This window comes from Vicugna pacos, chromosome 15, assembly GCF_048564905.1.
Source record: "Vicugna pacos chromosome 15, VicPac4, whole genome shotgun sequence".
Lineage (NCBI taxonomy): Eukaryota > Metazoa > Chordata > Mammalia > Artiodactyla > Camelidae > Vicugna > Vicugna pacos.
In genome coordinates this window covers 21,273,559-21,287,835 of record NC_133001.1, presented here as the reverse complement: position 1 = coordinate 21,287,835, position 14,277 = coordinate 21,273,559, and the positions used below count along the sequence as shown (strand labels likewise).

The 14,277-nt window shown below is 37.4% G+C and overlaps 2 protein-coding genes across 7 annotated transcripts in view; both read left to right on the top strand.

Annotated features, from left to right (window-relative positions):
* Positions 1–2,738, top strand: part of LOC140685998 (echinoderm microtubule-associated protein-like 6) — a 29,581-nt gene extending 26,843 nt beyond the window's left edge. Inside the window, exons 7-8 of the mRNA XM_072938389.1 lie at positions 830–971; positions 2,688–2,738. Coding sequence (XP_072794490.1) covers positions 830–971; positions 2,688–2,738 — 193 coding nt within the window. The remainder of the gene's footprint in view (positions 1–829; positions 972–2,687) is intronic.
* Positions 2,703–14,277, top strand: part of EML6 (EMAP like 6) — a 111,177-nt gene continuing 99,602 nt past the window's right edge. For all 6 annotated transcript variants that reach the window (XM_072937721.1, XM_031675661.2, XM_072937722.1 and 3 more), the window contains exons 1-4: positions 2,703–2,944; positions 5,121–5,333; positions 10,863–11,030; positions 11,970–12,076. In XM_072937721.1, the coding sequence (XP_072793822.1) occupies positions 2,740–2,944; positions 5,121–5,333; positions 10,863–11,030; positions 11,970–12,076 (693 nt within the window). In that variant the 5' untranslated portion in view covers positions 2,703–2,739. The remainder of the gene's footprint in view (positions 2,945–5,120; positions 5,334–10,862; positions 11,031–11,969; positions 12,077–14,277) is intronic.

The following is a 14,277-nucleotide window of genomic DNA, read 5'->3' as shown; positions in this document are numbered from 1 at the left end:
AGGTCAGATACCACAATTGTAACTCACGTGTAAACCCTTACTTGTATCTTCAAATATTTAGTTTGTGTTCTGTCAGTTTAAGGTGCCTGGATTAGGTGGTCCAGGAGCTGCTGAAAACTATGTTATTTGTTCTTGCTCTTGACCTTCATTTCTCCAGCAGTAGCTGTGCTCGTCAGCCAGGGACACTGAAGTATTCCCCGACCCTGCCCAGGAGGGGATCCATTGGCAGTGGGGCACCCAGGGAGCTTGTGAGGGGTGACAGCATGTGACTGTACAGCGAGCTTTGGAACATCTTATGCAGGGGTAGCATTCATTCTTTTCCATCTCAGATACTTTTTCTTGCTCAGGAGGCCAACAAATGGAATGTGTATTTCAATCTCTTCGTGCTTACGTAACACAGTTACTAGAGGAGTACTTGTATTAAAAAAAAAAAAAACTACCGATAACAGCACCTGGTGGTACTTCTTATCCTATCGATGTTATTAACAACTGTTGGTATAAAGAAAGAACGATGTTTAATTTCCAAAGGGAAAAGTACAGTTTTGTGTGAAGGAGTATTGAAAATTTCCTTATTTTATGAATCTCAGAACCTTTGGAAATGTTCTTCTCATTTTATATTTCTTGCTGGGTATTCTGAGTGGTGAAAATAACCCAAAGACAGACTAAACCCCTTCCCAGATTCCCAGACATGCCGGGAGCGGAAGGACACTGGTGCGAGGTAACTGGGTTTTCTCTTGTTATTGTCGCAGTGAACTGGCCTCCAGCCTTGGGCTGGCTGATGACTGTGAGAAGTTGTTTTGTCTTGTCTTTTACTTGGAACTGTGCGTAGGCTGTGGAGCCTGGCGGACCACGCCTTGATCGCCCGCTGCAACATGGAGGAAGCAGTTCGCAGCGTCGCTTTCAGCCCTGACGGATCTCAGCTGGCCCTGGGCATGAAGGACGGCTCTTTCATTGTTCTCCGAGTCAGGCACGTACTGATACTGAAGGTGGTACTAGAGATACTCTTGTTGAAATTAATTTTCCCGGTCATGATGTATGCCAGGACCTTCGGAAAAAGGCATTTACTCTCTCAAATAGGAATGCTGGAGATTGACAATCCCCTACATGTAATTCCAAAATCCAGATGCTCTGAAAATCCCAAATTCTTTGTCACTTACTTGGCAGCACAGTCTGACCCAGTGAACTGTTGTGAGATTGTTTGTAAGTATATTAATTATTAGTAGGAATAATCATGTATCGTGTGATTTGCTGCAAAAATATTAATGTGTTCCAAAGAGGTGCTGCCCTAGCTCCTACTGGGGTTGTTACATATGTGAACCATTCTGAAACTCAGTGGATAATGAACTCTCAAGCTCATCTGGTCCCAGGGGTTTTAGATAAGTGATACGGTCTTGTAATAGGGAGAAATGAGGGAGAAGGAAGGAAGCCAACCCCCTCCAACAGCACCAGATTTTTAGATGTGAGCTTGAGTAAAAGCTCTTTCACCTATAATCAGCAATAAAATGGAACACTTCATATTTATTAACATCCTGTATTCTACTGGACAAAAATTATGACCCACTCTTGTAACTCCTCTGAACACACACTGCTTGTTCTTTGGCTTAAACATTTTGTGATTACAGAAAGGAAATGCAGCTGTAAATTAAATACTGCATCTCTCACACGCAGCAAATTCTATGTAGCTTTGGAAAATGCTCTTGGTGTGGTTTATTACATGAAATTCTCATTACCAGCCACACGTAACTTATTACCAAATTGGTGGGCAACATTTTCTTTCTTTGCTTAGTGATGTGTGAAAAGATGGCTAATTACCAAATTTTCTTTTCTTTTTGATGGATTTCCCAAGCCAAAAAAAGAAAAAAAAATTCCTCCCACACCTATTTTGTGACATTATGGCAAACTATAATGATACATTAATAAATTATAGTAGGTAGGAGGAATTATTATATGTAAGCAAGTATTTGGCATTATTTATGCATTCAGTTTATTTTGGAGTTGATAAAGGCATTGTTACTAGCTCAGGGGACCTACTAGTCCTAATCTTGTCTCATAGTTGTAGGAAAAAATCTCAGTGAGCTTTCATGTAAGGGCAGAAATTCTTACCAGAAACTGATCAGAAAGAATACAGAATATTCCAGTGATTCAGTGTATGCATTATTGACTTTCATAGTGAAACTTATAATAACATAAAAATTTAACATTAAAAAAGCAATTTTCCTCTTCTGCTTTTTGGACTTGCTCCTTTTACAATAAGCATCAAGCTTAACAGTCACTGGTTTTTTGTTCTTAAAGTATAAAAAAGGTGGTTTGTTTTTCTATTAACCTTGATATATTTTGCCTTTCTCTGATGTTTTAAAAACAATTTTCAAACACCATTTTTTTAAATAAAAAATTTTAGGGAAAAATAATGTATATAATGGAACATGAAAGCAAGATGCATTTCATTAAATTTTTTTTGTTTTTTTACTTTGGAAGCCCAAAATATTATTTAAAATGTTTAATTTTTTTCTACAAATAATGAACTAAATAATATTTTGTATCTTTCCATAGAAGTTAATTGTCTGCTTCCTGTAGGTTTTCTCTCCTTTTCTAAGTAATTTTTTCTCTGGCACACAATCTGTAAAACATGACTTGGGGTTCCTATTTCTAGATTTACTGCTTATCATTTTGCTTTTTTATTCTTACAGAGATATGACAGAAGTAGTCCATATCAAAGATCGAAAAGAAGTCATTCATGAAATGAAATTTTCTCCAGACGGTTCTTATCTGGCAGTGGGATCCAACGACGGCCCAGTAGATGTCTATGCCGTCGCCCAGCGATATAAGAAAATTGGAGAATGCAACAAGTCGCTCAGTTTCATCACGCACATTGACTGGTCTTTGGATAGTAAATACTTGCAAACTAATGATGGCGCCGGAGAACGGCTATTCTACAGAATGCCATGTAAGTCACAAGGGCATTGGATGTGTGTGCAAAGCACAACTTTGAACAACAAGCAGAAAATAGCTGAGAATGTCGTTAGGACCTCAGAAGAAGGAGTGTTTTCTGAAACTAGACACTGAAATCATAAACTCTCAAAGAAAAGATTCATAAATGGAACACATTAGAATAAAAAATAATTGCAGGACTAAAGAGACCATGAATTTAGTGAAAAGACAGTGCATAGACTAGGCATAAATACTTGCAGTTGTTATAACGGACAAAGAATGTGTGGTTGACCTTTGAGCAATGCAGGTTTGAACTGTACCATCTACTTATATGTGGATTTTTTAAACAGTAAATACCACTATATCACACAGTAGGAGGTTGGTTGAATCCGTGAATGTGGAACCATGGATGCAGAGGGTCAACTCTAAGTTATACATGTATTTTCAACTGCATAGGGAGTTGGTGACCCTAGCCCCTGAATTGTTCAAGGGTCAGCTGTAAACCTAGATATAAAAAATACCCAGAGATAAGTGAAAGGAAAAAATTAGGAAAATACTAAAGATTTGAGGATCAGAATCCTCAATGACTGCGATTGTTTTAGTCTGAAATCTGGGTCCTTCATAATTGGAAGCCCTTATTGTATGATTGTTTGGTGAAATGTGCTAATTGAGATTAAAATAACCACAAATTTTATTTGTAACTCCCACTAAAACTTCTATAAGAGATTCATCTTATTTATATAATACTCACTTAGTAACATTTAGTTTATAAAACTGAAGTGTCCGAAAGATAAATTTCTTTTATAATTAATGTTTTTAATTAAGAGGAAAAATTTAATGTTTAACATGAATCTTCACCTCAAATAATTTCATCTTAGTTTTATTGAAAAATCAGTCTTCACCATAAAATAAGATGTAACATATAAGACTTCAACATTTTTAAGACTCTCTGCCCTATCAAATTCATCAATAACATTGTTAAGAGATGTGTATTTCCTTGTGTCTGTTGCTTGACAGTATTTCATATATATTTTCCATATGTGAAAAAAAAAGAACACATGTTTGTCATGTGCAGTAACAAAATCAGTGATATCATAATTTACTTCCTCATGTTGCTGTTACTGAGCACTTGGGCTTATAATGTGGTTTCCTTACTGGTCCAGCCAGTGTAGCTCCAGTTATCTTTGTAGAGGTGGGATTTTCTCTTCCAAATTACTTCCTTGGACTATATTCTTTAAAGCAGGAATACTGGATCCAAGGCTATGTTCCAACTGTAAACTCTCTGATTCTATAGTCTTTATAATGAATTTTTATGTAATGCTGTGTTAGAGTCCAGAATTTGATGCCGGCTTGACAATGCCCCAGTAATGTACAAGAGTATCTGTTCTCATAGATTCTTTATTTGAGAATATTTGTTTATTTTGAGGGGGAAGGTATGAGATAATACACTTAATTGTCTTGATTTTGAATTCTTAAATTGTGTATGGCGAAGCATTTTAGCAAGTATGTCTTTGTCCATGTGCTTTCTCCTTTGCGTGCTCCCTGGGGACACCCCATACCAGCTGCTGAGGAGGCTGGGTGTTGTGCCCTACACATACCTAGCACAATTTTCAGGACTATTTTCCCCAACCAGTTAATTTATTTCATCAAAATTTGGTGGATTTTTATCGTCTAGCACTTCAAAATTTAAATAATAAAATCCATAATTTTTCTTCTCTTATTAATTGAGCTTGAATTTTAAAAAGTCACTTCCATGGTTCCTTGAATTATGAAAGGTAGGAGTTTGGAATAAACTTTTCAAAAACCTGGCAAAATGTTGGAGATTAAATATATAATATAATTTTACATAATTTTATATAAACATAATTTAATAAGTCATTTCATCAACAGTACAAAGCATAAGATCATCAATATCTACATAATTAAGATCAAGTAAATATTAGTAGCTTCAGACATTCTATTTAGTACAATAATCATTTTCTTTCTCTTAAATCAATTTTGAGCATGTACTTTCTTTGAAAAAAATCACCAATTTAAAAGACCAATTGGATAGAGAGATTAGAATTTATAGTTTCCTTGGTTTAGAGACATTTTAAAACAAAGACTTTAGACCTCTATGAGAAAAATAAATAGAGTAAGAATATGATTTTTATTTAAATTATGCAGTAATATATTAAAATTGATTTTTTCAGCTGGGAAGCCTTTAACAAGTAAAGAAGAAATCAAAGGGATTCCTTGGGCCTCCTGGACATGTGTGAAAGGCCCAGAAGTGTGTGGAGTTTGGCCAAAATACACTGACGTCACTGACATCAACTCAGTGGATGCAAATTACAACAGCTCGGTGCTGGTGTCTGGTGATGATTTTGGACTGGTTAAATTGTTCAGGTTTCCTTGTCTCAAGAAAGGTAAGGCCAAAAGAAACATTTCATTAAATGAAGATTTAACCTAGAATATATATTCAGTGTAATTAAGGCTTATTTTCTTGGTGTCTATTACTGTAGACTGTTCATTTTATCTTTATATTCATATTTACTCTCAACACTTTTAAATAGGATGTTTGATGCCTTCTGCTTTTGACATGCTGCAACGTGTGGTTTTGCAAGTTTAAGTTGGCATTTTTAACAGAGATTACTCAACATTTTGTGATAGACCTTATCTTTCATGTTTTAAACAAGTTGTATCTTATTTATATATCTATAAATATAATAATTTAAATTACATATATTACGTTAAAATATCATAATTAAAATTCTTTTTTGCATTACAGATAGTTGTGCTTATACATAGGAAGCAAAGCAAATCCTGTTAGACATATTTTAAATAAAATCTGAAAATGATTGTTCTGGTGATGATACAGTTGGTGTACCCCTTGTCATAGCACTAATTTTGCACACCAGACTTACATAACTGGTGAAATTTTTGAGAGAGAAGTTTTTATTCAAAACAATCCTTTCTGCCCTCCCATTTTGTTCATTTTTTGGTTAAAATCTCTTCACTTCAGTTTTTGTGGCATCTTTAGACTTTATAGAGTTTGATTGAATCAACCATATAATGACCGTGTCCTCTTGTTCTTTCAAAAGTTTAGGCAGAGTCCACATGCATGGGCTTTTCTGACTCTGTGTCTGCACCCTAAAAATCTGATCTCAGGAAAGTAATCAGTAGGGGTATGCTGTTGCATGAGAACTTTTTCACTTGAACGATTTTTAGATTAAGCAAGGAAAAAGATTGAAAATGTAATCAGAAAGTCATTTTCAGCTGACAGTTTCGAAGCAGTGACAATTATGGTACAAAATTATACATAAAATGCCTAGCAAAACCACTATCACTTACACTTGGCAAAATGACCGCCAGTTTAAGATGCTCATGGCACAAAATTACCTCAACGTGCGTAATTCAGACTGTTCCCTCTCTCCCTAATGGGTCTTTTGAGTAATAGGGCATGTCTTGTTAGATTGAGTAATGTACTTGCAGAAGTTAAGATAGGCAACCAGAATATCTGGGAATTCAGGCTTCAGAATAAACATCATTAAGGTCAGAAGCAATACTACTGGTCTCAAGTGTCAGGACTTGGGAAGAGAGTTAATTCAGTGAGAGTTGGTATTCCCTGTCTATCTCCAAGCCTGGTAGGGTGGACTGTAGATGTTGGGTTTGCTTATTAGGATGAGGGTGAGGTAGGGAGGTACACTGAGTAGTGCTACTTGTCAAAATGAGATGTCCTGATATGTCAAACAGCCCTGAGAATGATGGCACCCGGGAGACATCTGAGTGATCACGAGAGGTTGACAGCCAGAGTAACAGTCTGGGGAAGGCAATAAGACCCACCTCAGCAATGTGCAGATGTATCCATGTCCTCAGAGCAGACTGATTTGTTCTACTTTTCATGACACATGGTTTATAAATCTTGAAATTTGCCTTGGAGACATTTAGGCTTTGATGGCCTTTTTGTGCTAAAGCTACTGTCAGAAGTTTATAAAGGTGTTGCTGATGAGTATGGTCACAGTTGCTAGAACTTGTCTCCCTATAACCCAGGATACCAGTGACAAGTATGCCCCTCAACTTTTGGACCTGTCAGCAGCCAGCTATGACTGTGAGAGAGTGTGGAGACTGAGCAAACATTACGGTTTTCCATTGTGATTAAATAAAACACACAATCAAGTTAATTGACACATTTACAATTGTAAGTGTGTAGTATTCTGTTGCATAGTAATTAAACTCAAGTGTTCTGCATTTGATGAAAATGACTGCAATTGGTATTTATTTTCCATAGCCAAACCAATTTGTTTTTCTCATTTTGACAGTTTTCAAGTCTTAAGGATTGATATTGATAATTTTCCCTGGTGTCAATTAGACTACACCCTGTTTGACCATCACCCACCCCCCAGACACTCACATGAGGTAAAATCCAGAGCCTTGACATTTGCCATATCTTAAGACCCTTGACACCCATCCCTACACCAAGGAAAGGCTCAAGGCTGAGGATCTCCATGTTTTACTTGTGTGCTGCCATTCCGTTAATCACACTCACACTCACACACACACACACACACACACACACGGCCCTTGAACAACTACCTCCCATGACAAGTGTCCAGGATACTGTAAGACTTGAGTTGCAGAGACCCTGGGGGACCTTGGAAGGGAAAGTGTTGGCTTTGGCTTGGATGAGCTCGATGCAGGAACAGAAAGATCAATGTGGCTAGTCGTGATGAATGTGGGGAGAATTGTGTATGGAGAGGCTGGAGAGGCATTGGGGACCAGGCATGAAGGGCCTTGAAGCATCTGTTAGAAATATGGGCCTTATTCTAAATGCATTGGAAAATTATCAAGTGTTTAAAGTATAGGAGTGACATGACCAACGTAAGTTTTTAAAATACCACTTTGATATTGTGTGGGGTAGAACAGGGAAGGGGAAGCTTCTAGAAGAGAGATTATTGCAAGAGCCCAGGTGAGAGATGATGTGACTTGGACAGAGTTGTCGGGAATAGACGTGAAGAGGTGGTGGAAATTAGGAAACAGTGCCAAGGTAGAGCTGAAGGTCTGGCTGATGGATTGGATGTGGGAATAGAGGGAAAGAGAGGAACTGAGGATGACTAAGTTTTAGGATTGAACAATGGGATGGATGGAAGCACCACTTACAGAGATGGGAAGATGAGAAAAGTTGTATTGTGTGTGTCAGTGTTTTATGGGGGTAGGAGGACAAGGGGAACTCCTGGTTTGTCCATGGTAAGTTTGAGGCACCTATTAGACATCCAAGTGGGCATAGCACACAGGCTGTCAGCACTCCAGGGAGAGTTCAGGGCCAGATATGAATGTTTGGCAATCAAGGGCATATAAACAGTATTTAAAGCCAAGGAGAAAGGACCAATAGAGAGGAAATGAGGGCTGAGGACTGAGCCTTCCTCATGGTCCAGAGAACAAACGGAGGCCTTGTTAAAGACACTTAGTCTCCTAAGGAAAATCTTGGAAGAAATGATGTGGCTTTCATTTATTCAATAAATGTTAAGTCCTGTTCTAGAGGCTGGAGGTACGTGAATGAATAAAACAAGCACAAATCCCTGGAACCTCTGTTCTACTGAAGGGACATAGTCAATAAACAAGAAAATATAAACATATGTGATCGTGAGAAGGGCCATGATGAAAAATAAAGGAAACAGCAGGAATAGAGAATGCTCAGGTGGGCAGTGTAGTGTTGCTATTTTAACTCTAATATAGTTTTGTTTGACTAGAAACCTGAAGGAGGTGAGGGAACCAGCCATTCAGAGATTCAGGGAAAGAGCATTCCAGACAGAACTCAAGTGCAAGGGCCTAGAGCAGAAGAGGGCCTGGCATGCCTGAGGAGCAGCAAAGAGGCCATTGAACCTAGAGCAAGGGAAGGGGAGAGAGAGGCCAGGAAGGAAGATCAGAGAGATAAGGCCTAAATGTGGATGACACTAATGCTTTTGCAGGTTCTAGTTTCAGCCTACCAAGGGTATACAGGCTAGCTATTGCTGTGTAACAAATTCCCCTCCCTCACAAATTTAGCAGTTTAAATCAATAATCATTCATTACCTCAGTTTCTGGGGGTCAGGGATTCAGGAGCAGCTTAGCCAGACGTTTCTCACTCCAGGTCTCATGAGGCTGCAGTCATCTAACTGTCAGACTAGGACTGGAAGACCCACTTCCAAGACGGCTCACTCACATGGCTCTTGCTGTGTCTCAGTTCCTTGCTGTGTGAGCTTCTCCATAGGCTGCTTGAGTGTCCTTGCTGCATGGTATCTAGAGATCCAAGAAAGAGGGCAAGGAGGCATCTGCAATGCCTTTTATAACTGCCACTTTTGACATACTCTATTTGTTTTGATTTGTATCAAATACTTTGTGGACTTGTTTCTTCTACTTTATTGAGATATAATTGACAAATAACATTGTGAAAGTTTAAAGTGTACAGCATGGTGATTTCATATACATATATATTGTGAAATGATTACTATTAAATTAGTTAATATATCCATCACCTCACTTACTTACTGTGTGTGTGTGTTGAGGACATTTATGAACTACTGTCTTGGCAACTTTGAAATATACTATACAGTATTATTAACCACAGTCAACACGTACATTAGATCCCCAGAACTTACTCATCTTATAACTGAAAGTGTATCATTGACCAACATCTTCCCATTTCTCCCACACCGAAGACCTTAACAACCACAAATCTACCATGTGTTTCTATGAGCTTGACTCTTCTAGAATTGTGGACAATTTTTAAAGCACTACAAAGAGATGGGTTAAATAATCTCTGAGGAGGGTATAAAGGTCAGGGTAGCAAAGAATATGTCAGCAAGAAATACAGAGATATGGGAAGGGTATATGTTTGCTTCCTAGTTATTGAATTATCAGGGAACATTTCCAACTAACTTTAGGTGGAATCTGTTTCTCTTTATTAAATTACCAAAACTGATCTAGGAAACTCTGAAATAGGCAAGGTTGCTTTTGAGACCCAAGGCCTTCCTTTCCCCGCTGTGGTAGCATTCCTCTCATCTTTTCTGGAGGCCCTGATATAATAAAACCTCACCTGGTCAGAACATGCTCTCAGGAAAGGGACATATAGCAGTCATTTCCATCTTCGTATAAATTTAAGTTATTACCTCCCCAGGGGGTATTTAAATTTTAAACATGTGATAGTTGAACAGATGGGCTTTCTCCCATTAAAGAGATTTCATTTAGAGGGACTGTGATAAGTGGGAGTATTTCTGAAGGAGGGCTGAGTGCTTGTTGGCCCCCTGAAATCTCTAGTTTCTGGGGTTCTGGGCCTCCCCGTGGTAAGATGGAGGCTTACCTCCATGAGTGCTTGCTTAGCTCCATGAGTGCCTTTATGCTGCTCTGTACTGGCCGTACACTGAGGACTTTGCTGCAGTAGTTCAACCACAAGTATCAGTTCACATAGCTTTACTGTGGCATTCATCACCTGGGGATGGTGTTCACTGATGAATGCAATCAATTTAAGAGAAAAAAAATTCATTCTCCCGATTCTGCATCTGCATGGCCCCTAATAATAATTTGACTCCCCCCCACCCCCAGAATTACTTTTTGTTTCCAGTTGTAAAGGACTGCTTGTTGTATCTTGTATTTAAATAAGAAAGTGTTAAATAAGAAAGTGTAAGGTATTCATTCTTGAGCATTTATTTTCAGAGTCAGGGAAGCAGGTTTGAAACAGGTTCAGATTTGTCTTTAGACACAGGGCTTAAATTTTAAAACTCGCTTTTAGCTTAATCCATAGTGGGATAATTGAGGTATCTTTTGGAGCATTTGCTTTTTTGTTATGATACTGTAAGACTGAAAATAATATTTTCTAATATATTTGAAGATTTTACCTCTCAATGTGAATAAGAATGTAATTTTCTAATCAGTAAATTCTGTTTGCATAACTAATCTTCTCCTCAAAAATATCTTTTTAGGAGCCAAATTTAGAAAGTACGTGGGCCATTCCGCACATGTCACAAACGTCCGCTGGTCTCATGACTTTCAGTGGGTATTAAGCACAGGAGGGGCTGACCACTCGGTTTTCCAGTGGAGATTTATTCCAGAAGGTGTCAGCAATGGTCTGCTGGAAACCCCACGCCAGGGTAAAACCAGTAATAATTTTTCAACACCTGTTTATTTTTCAATAAAAGTTTCAAAGAATGGTCTAACATCTCTTCTAAAGGTAAAGAGTGAAAGCCATTGTGAAAAGTTCATTCCTATAATAAATTTAAAATAAAAAAAGAGAAAAATCTTTTGCAGTACGGGCCAATTGTATTTGGGTCAGTTGGATAATTTCCTTCAAAGAATTTTGCTTATACCAAATGCAAGTTGAAGGGCTAAGGTTTACATGGAGAATTAACCTTTGAAAATAACATGAACATATTTCAGCCTCCTTAGGATGATTGTAACAGATGGTGGGTCTGCTTGATCAGGTAACAAGGAAAACTTTGGAACAGAAGTTGCCTCCATAATGGGGTTCAAAGAATGGTCCACAATCTGGGCCACTGTGTTCCAGCTCAATGGATGTATAGTCCTTTAATTTATTGTGATGTCGGCAGGAATGATCGAGTAATATGTAAGGAAATTATTTTATTGGGAGGGGTTCTGCAGCAGTTTTGACCATGGTAATTACCATCACTCAGTGGGCATATTAACAGATTAAAGAGATCTTTACTGAACTAAGTGGTTGGATTTCCTTTTGGCCCTGCCTTCTCATTGGTAAAACCTGTCCCCCTTTCTTCCCCCTTTCAAAGCAAGATTTGAAACCCAAAGATCTATTACCTAATGGAAGTGTGGACATGATCGGGGGGAGTTACCCTAGTCTGTTAATACTCCTGAAAAAGAGGGTGAGAGGTGTGCTGTACTTAACCAAAAGATGAAAGGAAAAAAAAGATGTTTTAAGAATCAACAGCAAATGAAAATTATGGTATAGTTATTTTTATTGACTTCGATAGGATAGGAGAAAAATATTTTAGATAAAGTTTTTAGCTATTTAGAGTCTCAGAATTTCTGCTTGTTCCTTATGGGATACGTTTCCACAGAAGGTGGCACTGATTCCTACAGTGAAGAATCTGATTCGGACTTATCTGACGTGCCGGAGCTGGACTCTGATATTGAGCAGGAAACTCAAATCAACTATGATCGCCAGGTCAGTGAACAGGAGCCTTATAACAGGTACCTTGTAACCCAGAATCTCCATCTCATTTAATTTGGACATTTGTACTGAAAATAGTACTTAGGCAGAAAATAAAACTAGAATAAGAAAAATTGCCTGCTGATCTTTAAACACAGATTTAAAATAAGGCATTTATCAGATCATTTTATCACATTTTATCCACATTTTATCAGTAGATTTTTTTAAGTGGAAGGTAGTAGCAAAATTTCAAAACAGAACCCATGGCAGGATTTTTTTGCCTCCCCAGCACCTAAAACTTTAAAATATTTTTTACAGGAAAATGTTCAAGTAAGCTATAGGATTTTTCATTTTGTAACAGATCATTAAAGCATGTGTTTTCTTTATAGAATAGGTAGCCATGAAGACATGGTAGTTTGCAAATGAGCTGTTGTCCTGGTTTCTCTCTTAATTTATGGAGACTATTATCGGTTTAATTAAAGTAAAAGCCCAAATACAGTGCACATTATCTCTCCAGTCAGAAGTCATCCTTATTAGAAAAATTAGACAATTGCATCCAAATTGGGTCCTGTTCTTTTTAAAATAGACATTTAATTTTAGCACTAAACGAAGTGTGTATTAAACAGTGCAATCCTTCATTGGAATCTGGACACATATCTCCTTCTTACGGAGATAACCATAGGGGTTCTATTTTCTTCCTTGTCATTTAACAAAGGTATGTGAAGCAGATTCCGCACATGAACGTGGAGTGAATAGGATTTCGGACACAGCAGCTGTCCGAGTTGCCCATGGAGACTTGCCATATAGGCCTATGGCAGCTGCCACGTATCGAGTGTCTATGAGGCCAGATCCTGTGCTTTACATACACCAAATCCAACCCCATGGTAACCCTGAGAGGTTAAGTAATTTGCCCACATCCGCATTGCCTGTAGTATTAGGATGAGAAAGTGGATCTGGGCTTCTCCCCGGAGTGCATATTCTTTGTGCTACTTGACTTTGCCTCTACATGAGCTCCGAATGTGTAACTTTTCAGATGATTTTTTTTTCCAGCTCATAATCATCAGTCATTGATTCAGTGTTTGAAAAATTAGATTAGTACAAAAGCGTTCCAACTGATGGTTTGGGTCAAGTTCAAGACTAAATCAGTTTGTGTATTGATAACAATATATTATGCAATAAAACTACCAAAGACAAAGATTTGAAAGGAAATTAATGGGGAAATACCACGCAAACACTAAACAATATTATACCTGAATTATCAAGGGGAAATGGGATTTAAGCAAAATGAACATGCATTTTAGGGGAAAAAAGAAAAGCAATTTTAAAACTGGGATGTTTTTATTTAATAAAATGATACTAGTAAAAGAATGAAAAGACATGACTCGGTTGAAATTCATGCCTAGGATTTATATGTTCTCCCTGACATCTTACTTTCTAAACTTTCCACCTATATTATTGATTCGCATTGTCTATGTTTGATTCCTGAGTTGCTCCTGAGCAGGGATTTTCATTCTGTTCTACAAATGAGAATTTGAGGCCCACAGAGGTTATGACATTTGTTCAAATACGCAGTAGAAATGTCAAGACTAAAATTCAGTACTTTAAAGTAGTTGATGAGCTGATGAAAGCATCGTGAATTCAAATGAATAATTATCATTAGGTTTTAAAAGCTTAGTTCATTGCATCTGTATTAGACAAGGGAGTAGTGAGGTAGCTTCTGACTTCTTTTTAAATGATTTTTGGTCAAATCCTAAGGACTTTATTATAATATTTCATGATTATTTTGTAATCTAGTTTGATCAAATGAAAACTTTCCTTTATGAAGATGAGAAATTGTCCATTATATTTCATTTAAATGTGTTAAATTGGTATCTTTTGAGAGTAGGGTGTAAGTACCTGGTACACAAGATTCACTTTATCTGCATTTAAATTCTGGGGAATATTCTCTCAGTCAGTAGTAGCATTTTTTAGATCCTAGGTTAGACCAAGAGCTTTGCTTTCTATCTCAGTCTGATCTGAAAGATCCATGAGGTCATGAAGGAAAGATCATTCCAACGAGTGATCCCCATAATTCACGAGGTCCACATTTTATCAGTGTCAGAAACATTATGAGATTTCTGGCCTTAGATGAAATTGTAACAAAATATTTTACTTATATTTTATCTTTTAACATTTTTTATTGATTTATAATCATTTTACAATATTGTGTCAAATTC